At 44.5% G+C, this 14,578-nt stretch overlaps 1 protein-coding gene across 1 annotated transcript; it reads left to right on the forward strand.

Moving 5' to 3' along the window:
- Window positions 1–1,280: 1,280 nt before the first annotated feature.
- On the forward strand, window positions 1,281–7,009 carry LOC109782301 (uncharacterized). Its single transcript, XM_020340903.4, has 5 exons — window positions 1,281–1,993; window positions 3,177–5,136; window positions 5,320–5,380; window positions 5,461–5,684; window positions 6,623–7,009. Exons 1-5 carry the CDS (start codon window positions 1,843–1,845, stop codon window positions 6,708–6,710), a joined length of 2,484 nt encoding a protein of 827 aa, XP_020196492.1. The 5' UTR covers window positions 1,281–1,842; the 3' UTR covers window positions 6,711–7,009.
- The last annotated feature ends 7,569 nt before the right edge of the window (window positions 7,010–14,578 follow it).

Consider the following 14,578-nt stretch of genomic DNA (forward strand, 5'->3'; position numbering starts at 1 on the left):
CGGATTTCGGCGTCCTGGGGGCGCGACTGGGGCGTTTTTCGGCGCCGGCGCGGAAAAAGTCGTCTGGGGGCCTGTTGGGGGCGCGGCTGGAGATGCTCTTAGCTAGATCGTTTTTGTGCCACGATGGCCGTGTGGGTGTGAAGTTCTTGCATGTAATTTATTGTAAGAACATTGTGGATGGGGTTCTTTACCCCCTCTCCTCCTTTAATGCATGATACGCACACTCATACATATTTTAGAAAAAAGTATATTTTGTAGTCTTATAAACCGATATAGAAATATAGCAAAATCAATTGTGTGAAATTTCCCAGAAATTGCAACTAGGTAAAAAATAAATGACAGATTGACAATTAAGAAATGGTCTGTCTAGGACACATCTAGATGTGACATAGTTATGTCACATCTAAACTCATGTCCACTCGGTCTATTTTTTTCCTAATTTTTTTTCTTGTTGCTGCATTATATATTTATGGGAGCTTAGATGTGACATCCTTAAAAAACATATAGATGTGAATCAGACAAACTGATTAAGAAAAGGGTTTGTCTAGGACACATCTAGATGTGACATAGTTATGTCACATCTAAACTCATGTCCACTCGGTCTATTTTTTTTTCCTAATTTTTTTTCTTGTTGCTGCATTATATATTTGTGGGAGCTTAGATATGACATCCTTAAAAAACATATAGATGTGAATCCGACAAACTGATTAAGAAAAGGGTCTGTCTAGGACACATCTAGATGTGACATAGTTATGTCACATCTAAACTCATGTCCACTCGGTTTATTTTTTTTCCTAATTTTTTTCTTGTTGCTGCATTATATATTTGTGGGAGCTTAGATGTGACATCCTTAAAAAACATCTAGATGTGAATCAGACAAACTGATTAAGAAAATGTTACTACGAGTAGTCAATTTAGACATCTAAAAAATGACGTGTTTTTTCTATTGGTGTGCGGTGCGGATCACGCAGGCGACCTATTCATCTGCGTGGTTGCCACTCCATCGGCCCGGTTGACATTTTAAGCGGCGCGACCTGTTCATCGTGTGCGGCTGCCACTTCCATGAACCCGATTGTACGTACGTGGGCGTTGTCCCGAGCCGCTGACAAGATCTCGAGACGTAATAAAGCGACACCACCGAGTGAAAAGAACATAGTAGGCGGATGGGGGGATAAGCATATTTCCCAGCGGCGTGTGGTTGAGCGGCTCACGCTTTCTCGGGCACATTTCTTTCGTCCGGAAAATAGTCAAAATAGGTACGTACACGCGGCGTCGATCTCGCTCGCTCTATAGTGGCATAAATTCCTGGCCACCACCAGCAGCAGCACACCACTGTGCTCTGCGCCGCGTCGGAGAGCGCGAAAGCCAGGCCCCAGCTGGGCCGAGCCAGCGCAGCCAGAGCCGAAGCGTTGGAGTCAGACAGAGGGAAAGAAAGAGCCGACTCGTGACGGGTCACAATTTAATTTGGGCAACCACCCGACCCCCCTCCACCTCCACCTCCCTCCCTCTCCGCACTTCCATTTCCTCCCCACCACCTCAACCAGCCCGCCCGCCCTCCTCTACCGTTCTCCTCCGACGCCTCCCTCCCTCCGGTCTCCCGGACCAGCCGGTTGCTTCTCCTGCTCCGTCTGCCGTCCGGGACGCGGCGGCCGGGGTCACCGGAGGGGGTTCTTCGCTCTGCTCTCGCGGTGTTTGTCTGTTTGTGCGACAGCATAGGTCCGGTGCTCCTTTGTGTCTGTCGGGGACTCTCGGTCTCGTCGTTAATGCGTCGGTGCCTGTGACCGGGAGACCGAGGAGAAGGCGAGGGGACGGAGGAAGGAGCTGTTTGTTCGACGACGAGGGATGTCAGGAATGGAAGGGGACGAGGCGGGAGCTGCGGCTGCCGCGGCGGCGAGGATAAGGGTGGTGCGCTGCCCCAAGTGCGACAAGTTCCTGCCGGAGCTGCCCGCCTACTCCGTCTACGTCTGCGGCGGATGCGGCGCCACCCTCCAAGGTGCGCACCTCTCCTCCTTTTCCCTTCCCCATCTTCACCTGGCCACTCCATTTACTGCCTCGCGGCGCGGTCTTCGTTCGTCACGGGCCAAGGGGAAGGCACGACGGAAATGTCGGATTTCCAGGCTGTTTCTTCCTCTGTTTGCTCGTCGATTGCTCCTGATTGGCCTTGGATATTCCTCTTTCTTTTCCTCCACTGCCTTCAGACAGGGTGGAGTGGGGAATTGATTAATAATTAGCACAATAACTAGTCAATCCATGCATTTTTGTCATCTTGCCTTGGTGGTGACACTGACGACTGCAGCGAGGAATAGTTTGATTCGTGAACCGGTCCTCAACTTCGGCGGCAAATTTGGGAAGGGCTTTTGCCTTTTTGTGTGGGACACATCCGTCTTCCGTTTTTTTGCCATCTCAGAAATTTTTACCCCTATATATAGGGTTATTTTTAAATTTTAATCCCCCACCCTCTGAACAGGGAAGGTCCATTTTCATTTCAGGCTAGTTTAGCCTACCCTTTATGTTACTTTTTGGAACTTAGCCTTCAAATGTCTGAGTTTATATGTAATTTCCTGAAACTTGTGCACCTTCTTTCTTAGAAAGGATGCCACGACCCTGATGTTTTGATTTGGAGGACCAGGTCTCATTTTGCTTGCTGTTTCTTGCAAGGCAAAGCATAGAAAAACCAATCTCGTGTCAAAAAACTAAAGCTGAAATCTCTACTCATGACCACTTCTTGCCGAAAAATGACTGTGGCCGGTGTAGGAAGCCTTGGTTTTTTCCTTGGTTGTAATTTGTAGTATCATATTAGGGTTAAGGTGAAGAAGATACGTTGATTTTGACCTACTTGTATTAAACTTGACGATGTCAATGATTATAATTTTATATCCAGCGTATGCTCTGTCTGCTCGCTATTAGTTTAGGATCTACTTGTATTTTAGTCTTCGGTTGTGCTTTGCTTAGGTTACTCTTGGGGCCCAATAGGAGGCCAAGGCGATGCGTTGGTGCCGGTTTAGGAGATGTAGTTGTGTTTTGCACATCCTTCTGAGATCTTTGTTAACACTATCATAGTTGGCTGTCATAGTATGACTTGGTGCTCTTTATTAATGGTACGCTCAATTAATCTCTACCATTGAGTGGTAGCATGAATCTGGAAATGACACCATTACTCTCCTGAAATTTTGCAGCAAAGAGAAAAAACTCGGCTCAAGCTTTGGATTCCTCTGATAATGGAAATATGAAATACCTGGAAGTACTGGAGAGTGTTCCAGAGACATCTGAAGCAACAATGGCTGGAGCTAGCATTGAATATAAATCAGTACCCAACAGAATGCCACCTTTGCACAGTAGATCAGTTTACAGCCGTGATAATAGTCGGATTACAAGAGAGACAAGCACCTCAAGTGTCAAAGCTAACATAAGAGATGATGTCAAGGAGGCCAAGTACATGCGCTTTCGTAATGTGGAAAATGGAGAGAATGCACATCCTGTAAGAGCAAGAGGTGTATCTGACATAAGGTCAAGGTCACCAATCGACAGTGTTCCACCCAATGCAGTCCGAGGAGAAGGCCCTGCTGACCACCATTTGAAGTCGAGGAACACATATTCCAACCGGGAGCATGCCAATGATACAGACTTGGACGGTCCAAGCAGAGTCAGGGATCTTGAGAAAGATCGGGCCGAGCTGTTGAGGATGCTTGATGAGTTGAGAGACCAGGTGCAGCAATCGTGTGAGGTGAATGGGCCGGATACAAGTGCTACAGTCAATAGAGCAGCAGATGCCTCAAGTTCATACAATATTCATGAACGGTCAAGTCAATTTAGGCATGATCCATCTCAATTGCATCGGAAGGGTACTCATCACTCTTCATCCATGAATATGCGGAATCCTAGCGTTCCACATGTCTATGGTCCATTGCCTGCACAGCAAAACCTTCATGGATATGTGGAGCCTATTCCTCATGCAAGAACCTCTAGCTATCCTGCTGGCCCTTACCCATGGAGAAATTTCGATAACTATTTCTTTGGACAGCATGATCCTGACCCTCTCCTCTCTTGCCACCACGAAGGTTTCTACCACCAGGCTGCTTGTTCTTGCTCACATTGCTACCACCGGGAGTTCTTGCCTGTACAGGGAACCCCCCTGGGTTTCAGTGACCAGAGGGCACCGTATCTTGTGAACAGTTACGGAGCCTATCCTGTGGATGGTCCCTTGCTTGGTCAGCAAAGGTACAATTCAAGAGGCGCTAATCCTTCCTTGCAGCAGCATAACCTGAGGGCCAACATAAGCAAGAAGCCTGCACAAACTTGTGAGCCAATTGCCGGTGGTGCTCCTTTCACCATCTGCTACAACTGCTATGAAGTACTGCAGCTACCGAACAAACGCTCCTTGTTGGGAAAGGAGTATAAATTGCGGTGTGGATCATGCTCACACACAATTGTAATCAAGCTTGATGGAACCAGGCTTGATGTATCAGAACTTGTGCCAAGTGCACATTTGTCTCCTGCACGGCAAAATGGCATTGGTGATAACATGGCAGACAACTTGCGTGCTACTGCTGAGGATAGGTTACTTCCACCATATGCTTTTTCTGTAGCAAGCCAGCAATCTCAGGAAAAGGATAAACACTCAAATTCAAGCGAAACAGACAGCAAGCATACCCCTCTGGGGACTAATTCTGAGGATAGCCCTCAATCCAGGGATCTTCCTGCTGAAGACAATGTGATTTCCCGCACACCGAGTTTACCACGTCGTGATAACTGTGGATTCTCACCATCTGAAGGTTCTGGAATAGGAAGCAGAAGTACCCGTTCTGAACATGAAAAGGTTGTACTGTTAACTGAAACTTGCAAGCAGAACTCAATCAAAGATGTGTGTGTAGCAAATGAGACGCACTCGACAGACAACGAGTTTGATGATCCTGATTACACAGAAGATATATTAAATGTACCACAAGATCCTGGCCACACTAGGGCGACAAAGGTGGGTGATTCATTTTTCACCAATCTTATAAAAAAGAGCTTCAAAATGAACAATGGAACACGCAATGGAAGAGCAAGGGTTTTTGTAAATGGTTTCCCTATCCCAGACCGTGCGGTCAGGAAGGCTGAGAAGCTAGCTGGACCAATATATCCTGGTGATTACTGGTAAATTCCTCAAGGCATATTCTGTTTTTGGTTTAGCTTCATGGACTTTACAATTCAGGCAGTTAATCTTCACTAACCTAGAAAATAAATACTTTAGTTAATTTGTATTAATATGCCCTATGTACTTAGAAGTCATCCTTATATCATGAACTACTCAAATGTGTCTAATATTCTCTTACTTAGGTATGACTACCGTGCTGGGTTCTGGGGTGTTGTCGGTCAGCCCTGCCTTGGCATGATACCCGTAAGAGCTTGTGGATTTTGTGCAATTCAGTATTCTGCATAGCGTTGATTACATTTCTAAGTAGATTTTTTCTCTTGCAGCCTTATATTCCAGAGTTTAATTACCCTATGCCCAAGAATTGTGGTGGTGGAAACACTGGCATATATATTAACGGAAGAGAACTCCACCAGAAGGATTTGGATTTACTTGTATCTCGAGGACTCTCTGATTCCCCTGAAAGATCTTACATAGTTGAAAATTCTGGGAAAGTTACGGATGAAGCATCTGGCGAAGAGCTTTATGGCCTTGGCAAGCTTGCACCAACGTAAGTATCTTGTTAATCATCTTAAATTCTATGAATGCAAAGTACCTGAGATTATTTTGCTTAGTGGCTCAAGTTCGTCTCTAGATTTTTTGGCAAAGAAGTTCCCTGTTTGAATAAGTTTTGCCTACAAGTGCAGTTAGTGCAATACTCCTATAATCTTGATGTGACACCTCTTCCTGTACTGCTATAACTATAACCGAGGATAATTTGTTTTTGGTGAAGAAAATATAGGTCAAATGAAATCTATTGCTAAGCAATCATATATTACGAGTTCCTAAGCTTAAAGCAAATACGTTAGTGCATAATGCACTGTGCTTGCCGTAAGACGGATAAATATGTAGAGCTTCTTGAGCTGCTGAAGTCACGCTAGAATTGCAAGTCATTATACTTAGTCATGATATGTTTTAGCTTCTTAATATAGTTCTGGATGCTAAACCAGTAGCAGTGTTTAGAAATGCGACACAGTTGGTCTCAGATCCATGAAGTGCCAGGTGTGGTCAGCAGAGCCTGATCCTTACAGGTGCCTTGAGGCAGACCCAAAGCCATGCACAAACATTAACTCTCAGACAGCCTGTTCTCAAGAGCTACATTGATTTACTACCCATGTGACTGAAAACTTGAATAGCGTTAGTTATGAAGTTATGATTGCTCATATCACCATCGAGTGATCCCGGGAATGTAGATTGCTCTTGGGAAGACATGGTTTTCAAGGAATTCTCAAGCTAGCATGTGTCGCGATCAATGCGGAAACAACTCCCATGTTCGGGAACAGTTAGGGTGTTTGTTCAGTTGGTGCGGTTTCTCTGCCGTGGACCAATCCTGTATCTTTCGGCGAATAGCCTCTGCCAGTTGTAGTGTATATCACTCTTCTAACATTTCCTTATATATATATATATATATATATATATATATATATATATATATATATATAATTGCAGCGTCGAGAAATTGAGGCGCGGATTCGGTATGCGAGTCCCCAAAGTTATCGTGACGGGCCAGCACGGTACAATCATAACCCACGGGTAAGCTCGGGGATGAACCTGTGGTGTAGCTGCATCCAAGAACATAGAGATATGAAGATCAATGGTGGCAGATCTGATTTCCAGAATTTGTTTTCAACTTCAGCCTATGTGGATGTGGCCTCCGAGTTCTTGTGCTTGTTGGATTGTTTGTCTGAGGCCTCCTATAGAGGCGTGCCTGTAATTTTTCTACTACCTAGCTAGACGTTTTGATTGAGAAGTTGGGTTGTTTTGTTTGTTTGCCTGTTACATTTTCTTGACACACCAACCTTACCTACCTAAAGATTTACTACCTTTCCAGTGTGAGTCGGCCGCATCACCCTTGTGAAAATGAGGGGAAGGAAACTGAACTGGCTTCTACTAGCATTTTGTTTTACAGGACTTAGGTGGTGTTTGGTTCTCTAGTCCTAGGATTTTTTCTAGTCCCTAGGACTTTTTGAAAAAGACTCTCAAGGAGGTGCTTCTAAGGACTTTTAGCAAAAAGTCCCAAAAAAATGCCCCCTGTTTGGTTTGCTAGGGACTTTTTTAGTCCCAACACAAAAAAGTCCCTGGAACCAAACACCCCCTTAGGCCTTGTTCGGATGCACTCCGCTCCACATCTCCACTCCGGAAGGAAGCAGGTGGAGCTATAGTTGAAATTCGCGGAGCGCCTGTTTAGGCTGGTCGTAATGGGAGTATCATAGATAGTATCATGCATGACAACTAGGCAATTTTAATGAGGTGACATAGAATTAAATGAAGAAAGAGGAGGTTGAATATCATATCATGATACTGTATCATAATAAATGCTATGCTACTATGTGTCATGCATGGTAATAAATAGCTATGCTACTATTTGTTATACATGACAATAAATAAAGTACTATATGATACTAACACATGAGTACTATGCATTAGACTACCTACAATGGGAGTAACATAAGTAGTAGCATATGCATGGTACTAGTATATGATACTCCCCATTACAACCAGCCTTACCAGCTCCGCAGCTCTCGGGATTTCACGGAGCTGGGGGATTCCGAACAGCCCCTTAGTGTCATCACTGCTTAATTAATATATATGCCAATCAAGAGACCAAAACAAAAACACATCATTATGAAACGGAGATAGCAACATTATGGTGACACACTTTCAGAAAGCTTGGTGCCCTACCTTGCCTACCTGAAGTCTGGAGAGGTAGATAGATATCCTACCTAGGACCTGAACCATGCGCGGGACGCCCTCCCTGATGCAAACTGCAAAGCATGGTATTGGGTCCACCTGAGCTGAGCGGAGCTCGCGCACCTGTCTGTGCTCGCGCTATGATATGTTTCTGTCAGCGCAGGGCACAGCGGGCGGAGGCGACGGGGCCATGGCCCAGGCCCAGCCAGTGCCAGAGCTGTAGCTGGCTGCTACGCCTGCCACGGCGGGCGTCATGCCCGGGGGACCAGAGGATGCTGCTATGCTACGTTGCGTAGAGCTAGGGGATGTCGACGTCACAGGCACGCGCGGGCACAGCGTGCCATGCCATGGCCCATGGACGCGCGTGGAGGGCGGCAACGAGCTCACTCCACCTTTGATTGGTCTCCCGCCGACCGTCCCGGGCGGGCAAGGGCGCCGTCGTGAGCCGCCGCGCCGGCCGCGGACAGTACGAGCATGATGCCCCCTCTGTCTGTTGTGTTCAAATCAGCGTCGTCTCCGCTCCGAGCGGCAGCACACCCGTGATGGAGTGGTGTGATGGATTTTTTTTTTGAGTAATGGAGTGAGTGCTCCTCGCCAGCGCCTTATGCGCCAGAAGAGGAAACCGGCGCCCACGCGCCTGGCTAAGTGGGCCGGCCCATGAATGAGCCGACGAGCTCGCGCGACGCCCCGCTTCCCCACAGCTTATCCCGCTCGATTGTCTCAAAAAAAAAGCTATCCCGCTCGATCGTTTCGTATACTCGAAAGAAAAAAACGCTCGATCGTTTCACGGTAGACCAGTGAACCATTGACCATTGACTTTCGATTTTTTTTGAAATTTCAGAAAAAAATCACGAATTTCATAAAAGTTCACCGATTTTTAAAAAAGGTTCATGAATTTAGAAAAAAGTTCAACAAAATTTGAGAAAAGTTCACGAAATTTTGAAAAAGTTCATCGAATTTTGAAAAAAGTTCATCGGTTTTGAAAAAGGTTCATCTAATTTGAAAAAAGTTCATCGGTCTTGCAAAAAAGTTCATTGATTTTGAAAATAGTTCATCTACTTTCAAGAAAAAAGCTCAATAATTTATAAAATGTTCATCTACTTTCAAGAAAAAAAATCACAAATTTCTTTTGCAAAAGAAACTTCACGAATTTGAAAAAAAGAAAGAAAAAAGGTACAGAGAAAAAGACGAAGAAAGAAGAAGAAAAGACGAACCAAAGAACGATGTGAGCAGACGAGGTTAGATGGTCGGGTGGTTAGGGCGACGTCGTATTAAGAAGCACGTCGCGGGTTCGAAACCTGGTTCACACGCATTTTTCGCAGTTTATAGAAACAAAAAATGAGCAGAATGGAAAATTAGGATTTGGCTGTGATGGATGGGTCACCAGTTCCCCGACGCCGGTCATGTGGCCCAACGAAATAGACTTGAGCAAAGTGCATGCGGGCCGAGAGGGATCAGCCAATCAAAAAAGCAGGGCCGTGGATGGCATGGCTGCATGTGCACCAATTTATCGGGTCCAGTGGGACAACCTAGGCCACACTCACACTTTTTCTCAAGAAAAACCTCAAAAAAACTTTCTCTCAAGAAAAAACACACACAACCCTAAAAACACACACAGGCGCACGCAAACCCTCACAATATCAATAGAAACGGAAGCGGCGAGGGACAACCACCTGGCATCAACTCTAATAAAAAATGTAGTCTAGGACTTGAATCCAAATGGGCATCTCTGGATGTGTGCACAACTAGCTAACCAATAGGCATTCAGTTCTTTATAGTACAATCTGGATTAATTGCATTGTTTGTAACGCGGCTAAAGTTTAGGAGAAAGGAGCTAAGATCAAATGGTGTGGCTGGATTAAACCCAAGACCGGGTTTTCGAAGCTCCATGGTGACAAGATTTTCTATGCCAGTCAACATGACAGAGTTCAAATAATTTATTACTGCTTCCCCACAGCTTATCCCGCTTGATTGTCTAAAAAAAAGCTATCCCGCTCGATCGTTTCGTATACTCGAAAGAAAAAAACGCTCGATCGTTTCACGGTAGACCAGTGAACCATTGACCATTGACTTTCGATTTTTTTTGAAATTTCAGAAAAAAATCACGAATTTCATAAAAGTTCACCGATTTTTAAAAAAGGTTCATGAATTTAGAAAAAAGTTCAACAAAATTTGGGAAAAGTTCACGAAATTTTGTAAAAGTTCATCGAATTTTGAAAAAAGTTCATCGGTTTTGAAAAAGGTTCATCTAATTTGAAAAAAGTTCATCGGTCTTGCAAAAAAGTTCATTGATTTTGAAAATAGTTCATCTACTTTCAAAAAAAAGCTCAATAATTTATAAAATGTTCATCTACTTTCAAGAAAAAAATCACGAATTTCTTTTGCAAAAGAAACTTCACGAATTTGAAAAAAAGAAAGAAAAAAGGTACAGAGAAAAAGACGAAGAAAGAAGAAGAAAACACGAACCAAAGAACGATGTGAGCAGACGAGGTTAGATGGTCGGGTGGTTAGGGCGACGTCGTATTAAGAAGCACGTCGCGGGTTCGAAACCTGGTTCACACAACCCTAAAAACACACACGCGCGCGCACGCGCAAACCCTCACAATATCAATAGAAACGGAAGCGGCCAGGGACAACCACTTGGCATCAACTCTAATAAAAAAATGTAGTCTAGGACTTGAATCCAAATGGGCATCTGTGGATGTGTGCACAACTAGCTAACCAATAGGCATTCAGTTCTTTATAGTACAATCTGGATTAATTGCATTGTTTGTAACGCGGCTAAAGTTTAGTAGAAAGGTGCTAAGATCAAATGGTGTGGCTGGATTAAACCCAAGACCGGGTTTTCGAAGCTCCATGGTGACAAGATTTTCTATGCCAGTCAACATGACAGAGTTCAAATAATTTATTACTGCTTCAAATCAAACACAATAGGGTGCAAAGAAGGGCCCTCGCTCGCAATTTCCACATCATCACATGTACAGCGACCAAGGGAGAGAGAGAGAGAGAGAGGGGAAGGAGTGAGCGAACATGCAATACAATTCTTTTTTCCATATACCACTCAGAACTGAGGCAAAAGATAGGGTAGCCAAGTATATTAGGACTTAGTCTTGCTATGTTCTGAAACCAATATATAGGTCATTTTACTACAATCTACCAGGTCTTCTAGACACGCAATGAATCATAATGCTTGAAATTAAATACATCAACAGAGGTGAGCACGACAAGCAACGACAACATCAAGCAAAGAGGAGTACATGGTGGTGGCAGCAAGTAGCCAAGTCGTTGGGGTATTTGATGTGGTGAAGCATTAATGGCAGAAGCTATTGCTTTGCATTGTGCTTTTATACCATGGTATTTTGATTGGATGCACACAACTGTTAGTAAGCTTATTAGATTGTCTCGAGTGATGCAAACTATGCTAGACGGCGGTGAACATACATCTTTGCCCCTAAATGAGTGTTAATAATTGGCGATTATGAGACTAATAGTTTGCTCAAGTGTGTAATTTAATCCATATATGAAAGTAAAAGAAAGGTGGTTGGAGACCTCCAATAAGAGATGGGAAAAGAAGATAACAATGTTTAAATTCATGCAATCATTACTTTATGATTTGTGGCATATAGAAAACATATTATTCGGAGGGGTGGAGATCAATGCCTAATATACATCCCAAGAATATTTTTTACTTTGAGAAACACCACCAAAGGAGGCCTCGAGAAAGTTGTTGGTTGTAAGTGCATCTAGTGCCACCCCTAGTTGGTTTTGGAGTATTGACGACAAACCTGGTTGAGGGACTAATGTGTTTGTGAGAATTGCAGGATAACACAGGTAGTAGTCCCTCATTGATTCGGTTTACCTACCGGAGATGACCCCTTAAAAATATATGAAGACATTGAAGACGATGGTGGTATGTGAAGATATTCACATTGAAGACTATGACAAGGGAAGGCATTGCGTGAAGACTATGGAGCGCGAAGACCTAGGTGTTTCAATGTTTCCTTTTCTTCTTTGTTGAGTCGTAGGAACCACCGTACTGTTAAGTGGGGTCGCAGTGAACAAAGTCAGAGTGACTGAAGTGATGCTCAACCAAAATCCTATGTCTTCGAGCGAAGACAATGAGAGCAAATCTTATCCAGAGATGGATGAGTCATCTTTACTTGTAGCCCAAGTAAAGTTGCCGCCTGTGTTTGAAATCTGACCGTTGGAACACGTGTCAGTTCCTTAGTGACCCAGGGTCATTTCGGACAAATCAGTTCGGGTTGCCTAGTGGCTATAAATAGCCCACCCCCTACACCATAAATTGGTGGCTGCTCAGAGTTAGTGCACGGCTTTTGTCGTTTGAGAGTAACCCACCTCCGAAGCTTTTGAGAGAGAGAAATCCTTGCGAGGACAAAGCCCAAACACCCAGAGCCAAAGAGTGTTAGGCATCACTGAAGTTTTTCTGTCCGCGTGACCTGAAGACTTGTTACACTTGAGGACTGTGAATCCTCCAGCCGGTTAGGCGTCGCGTTCTGAGCATCCAAGAGTCATTGTGGATCGCCGGTGAACGAAGTCTGTGAAGGTTTGGAAGCCTACCTTGAAGACTTACCAGAGTAATTGGGCGAGGACTGGGTGTCCTTAGCTCAAGGGGAATAAGGTGAAGACGCGGTCTTCTGAGTTGAATCTCAGCCTCCCTAACCAGACGTACAGTTGTCACAGCAACTGGAACTGGTCCAACAAATCATGTGTCCTCAACAAGTGGCTGGTTCTATCCTCTCCCTCTCTTTACTTACAGTTTGTCTTCGTGAAGTCATTGCTTGTTTGCTTTACCTATTTGTCTTCACTGTGTGACTTCTATCGTTGTTTGGCTTCATACCATCTTCCATCCTGATCCGTACTACCTAGCTGCTATTAGTCTTCGCACTTTCACTTCATTGAATACTTGACTATGGCTTGCCTAGTGTAGTCTACCTTCCGCTGCATATCAATAGGTTCATTTCTATTGTTTGTCTTCGAAACTCTCATGTTTTGAAGACTTTCATAAAAATCGCCTATTCACCCCCTCTAGTCGATAACTAGCACTTTCAATTGGTATCAGAGCAAGGTACTCCCTTGTTCTGTGTGATTCGGTTTAACCATCTGGAGTTTTAGCTATGTCGACTGCAGGGATAATCAAAGTCTCTGCTGCTTTCCCCGTCTTCGATGGAACTGAATATCCCTACTGGAAGAATAAGATGCGCATGCATCTTGAAGCCATTGATGTCGACCTCTGGTATGTCGTCAAGAATGGCGTTCCCAAGACTGGTGAAGGTGTCACCCCTGCTGATGTCAAGAAGTTCATTCAACTGGATTCTACTGCCAAGAACATCATGTGTGGTCATCTGACCAAAGGACATTATGGCCGTGTGAGTGCTCTGGAAACGTCGAAGCTAGTCTGGGACTGGCTCTCCAAGGTCAACAAAGGCGTCTCAACCCAGAGAGATCAAAGGATCAGTGTTCTTCGCAACCTCTTCAACCGCTTCAAGAGAAACGACAATGAGAATGTCCAGCTCACGTTTGATCGCCTCACTGACATCACAAATGAGCTTCGTGCTCTCGGCGCCACTGAGATTACCAAGCATGAAATCGTCAAGACACTACTGAGATCACTTGACAGCTCGTTCGACACCCTTGCCCTCATGATACAAGAACGCCCTGACTTCAAGACACTCTATCCGTCTGATATACTTGAGAGGCTCAACACACATGAGTTCCAGCTATCTGAGAAAAGAGATATCTATGGTCCCAACTACGGCCGAACTCGTGCTTTGAAGGCAAAAGCTGTTTTCTCATCTGAAGAAGAATCTGACTGCAGTTCTGATGATCCTGAAGACATTGGAAAGGAACTTGCTATGCTTGTGAAGAAGTTCCAGAAGTTCACTAAGAAGAAGGGCTTCAAAAAGTCTTCACGATCCAGCTCAAGAAATGATGAAGCTTCCACTCATGACTACAAGAAGAGAACATGTCACAAGTGCAAGAAACCTGGACACTACATCTCTGAGTGTCCACAGTGGGACAATGAGAACAACAAGAAGAAGAAGAGCAAGGAATATGATTCTAATGACAAGAAGAAGAAGAAATCCTCAAAGTCTTCTTCCAAGTCTTCATCTCATAAGAAGAGCTCATCTGGCAAGGCTCGTGCTTTTGTCGGCAAGGAGATGGATTCAGAGGAGGAGTCTGCTTCTGAGGAGGCGGAGGTGGAGTCCGAGGAGGAATCCGACCCTGGCGTTGCAAGTCTGGCTCTAGCTACAGCCTACGTTGCCAAGTCCATCTTCAACACTGAAGACAATGGCTCCGTCACCAACGCTGAAGCTAATGACAAGAACGACTCTGCTCCCACCTACTGCTTCATGGCCCGTGGTGCCAAGGTAAAATCACGCGATGCTTACTTTCAAACATCTAGTGAAGATAACTCTGATTGTGAATCCAAACCCAGCTACAAAACACTTGCTAAAATTGCAACTGAACAACAGAAAGCTATGGAACATACTCAAAAACTGTTAGATAAAAGCGATGACCTGTTGGACGCTGAAATGACCCGTTCTCAGTCCTTAATTGAAGACATAGAAAATCTTCATGTTAAGTACCAGGAACTTGAAAGTCGTCATGAAACGCTCTCAACAACTCATGAAAAGCTCTCCTATGATTATCTTCAAAGGAAGCAAGAGCTTGAGAAATTGAGAGCGACTCATG

This window comes from Aegilops tauschii, chromosome 7 (genome assembly GCF_002575655.3).
Source record: "Aegilops tauschii subsp. strangulata cultivar AL8/78 chromosome 7, Aet v6.0, whole genome shotgun sequence".
Classification (NCBI taxonomy): Eukaryota; Viridiplantae; Streptophyta; class Magnoliopsida; order Poales; family Poaceae; genus Aegilops; species Aegilops tauschii.

Excerpts from the sequence above, each read along its gene's own strand:
- LOC109782301 (XM_020340903.4), top strand. The coding sequence starts at position 1,843 with ATGTCAGGAATGGAAGGGGACGAGGCGGGAGCTGCGGCTGCCGCGGCG. Across the intron at positions 5,381-5,460 it reads CCTGCCTTGGCATGATACCC|CCTTATATTCCAGAGTTTAA; the intron begins GTAAGAGCTTGT and ends TTTCTCTTGCAG. Across the intron at positions 5,685-6,622 it reads CTTGGCAAGCTTGCACCAAC|CGTCGAGAAATTGAGGCGCG; the intron begins GTAAGTATCTTG and ends ATATAATTGCAG.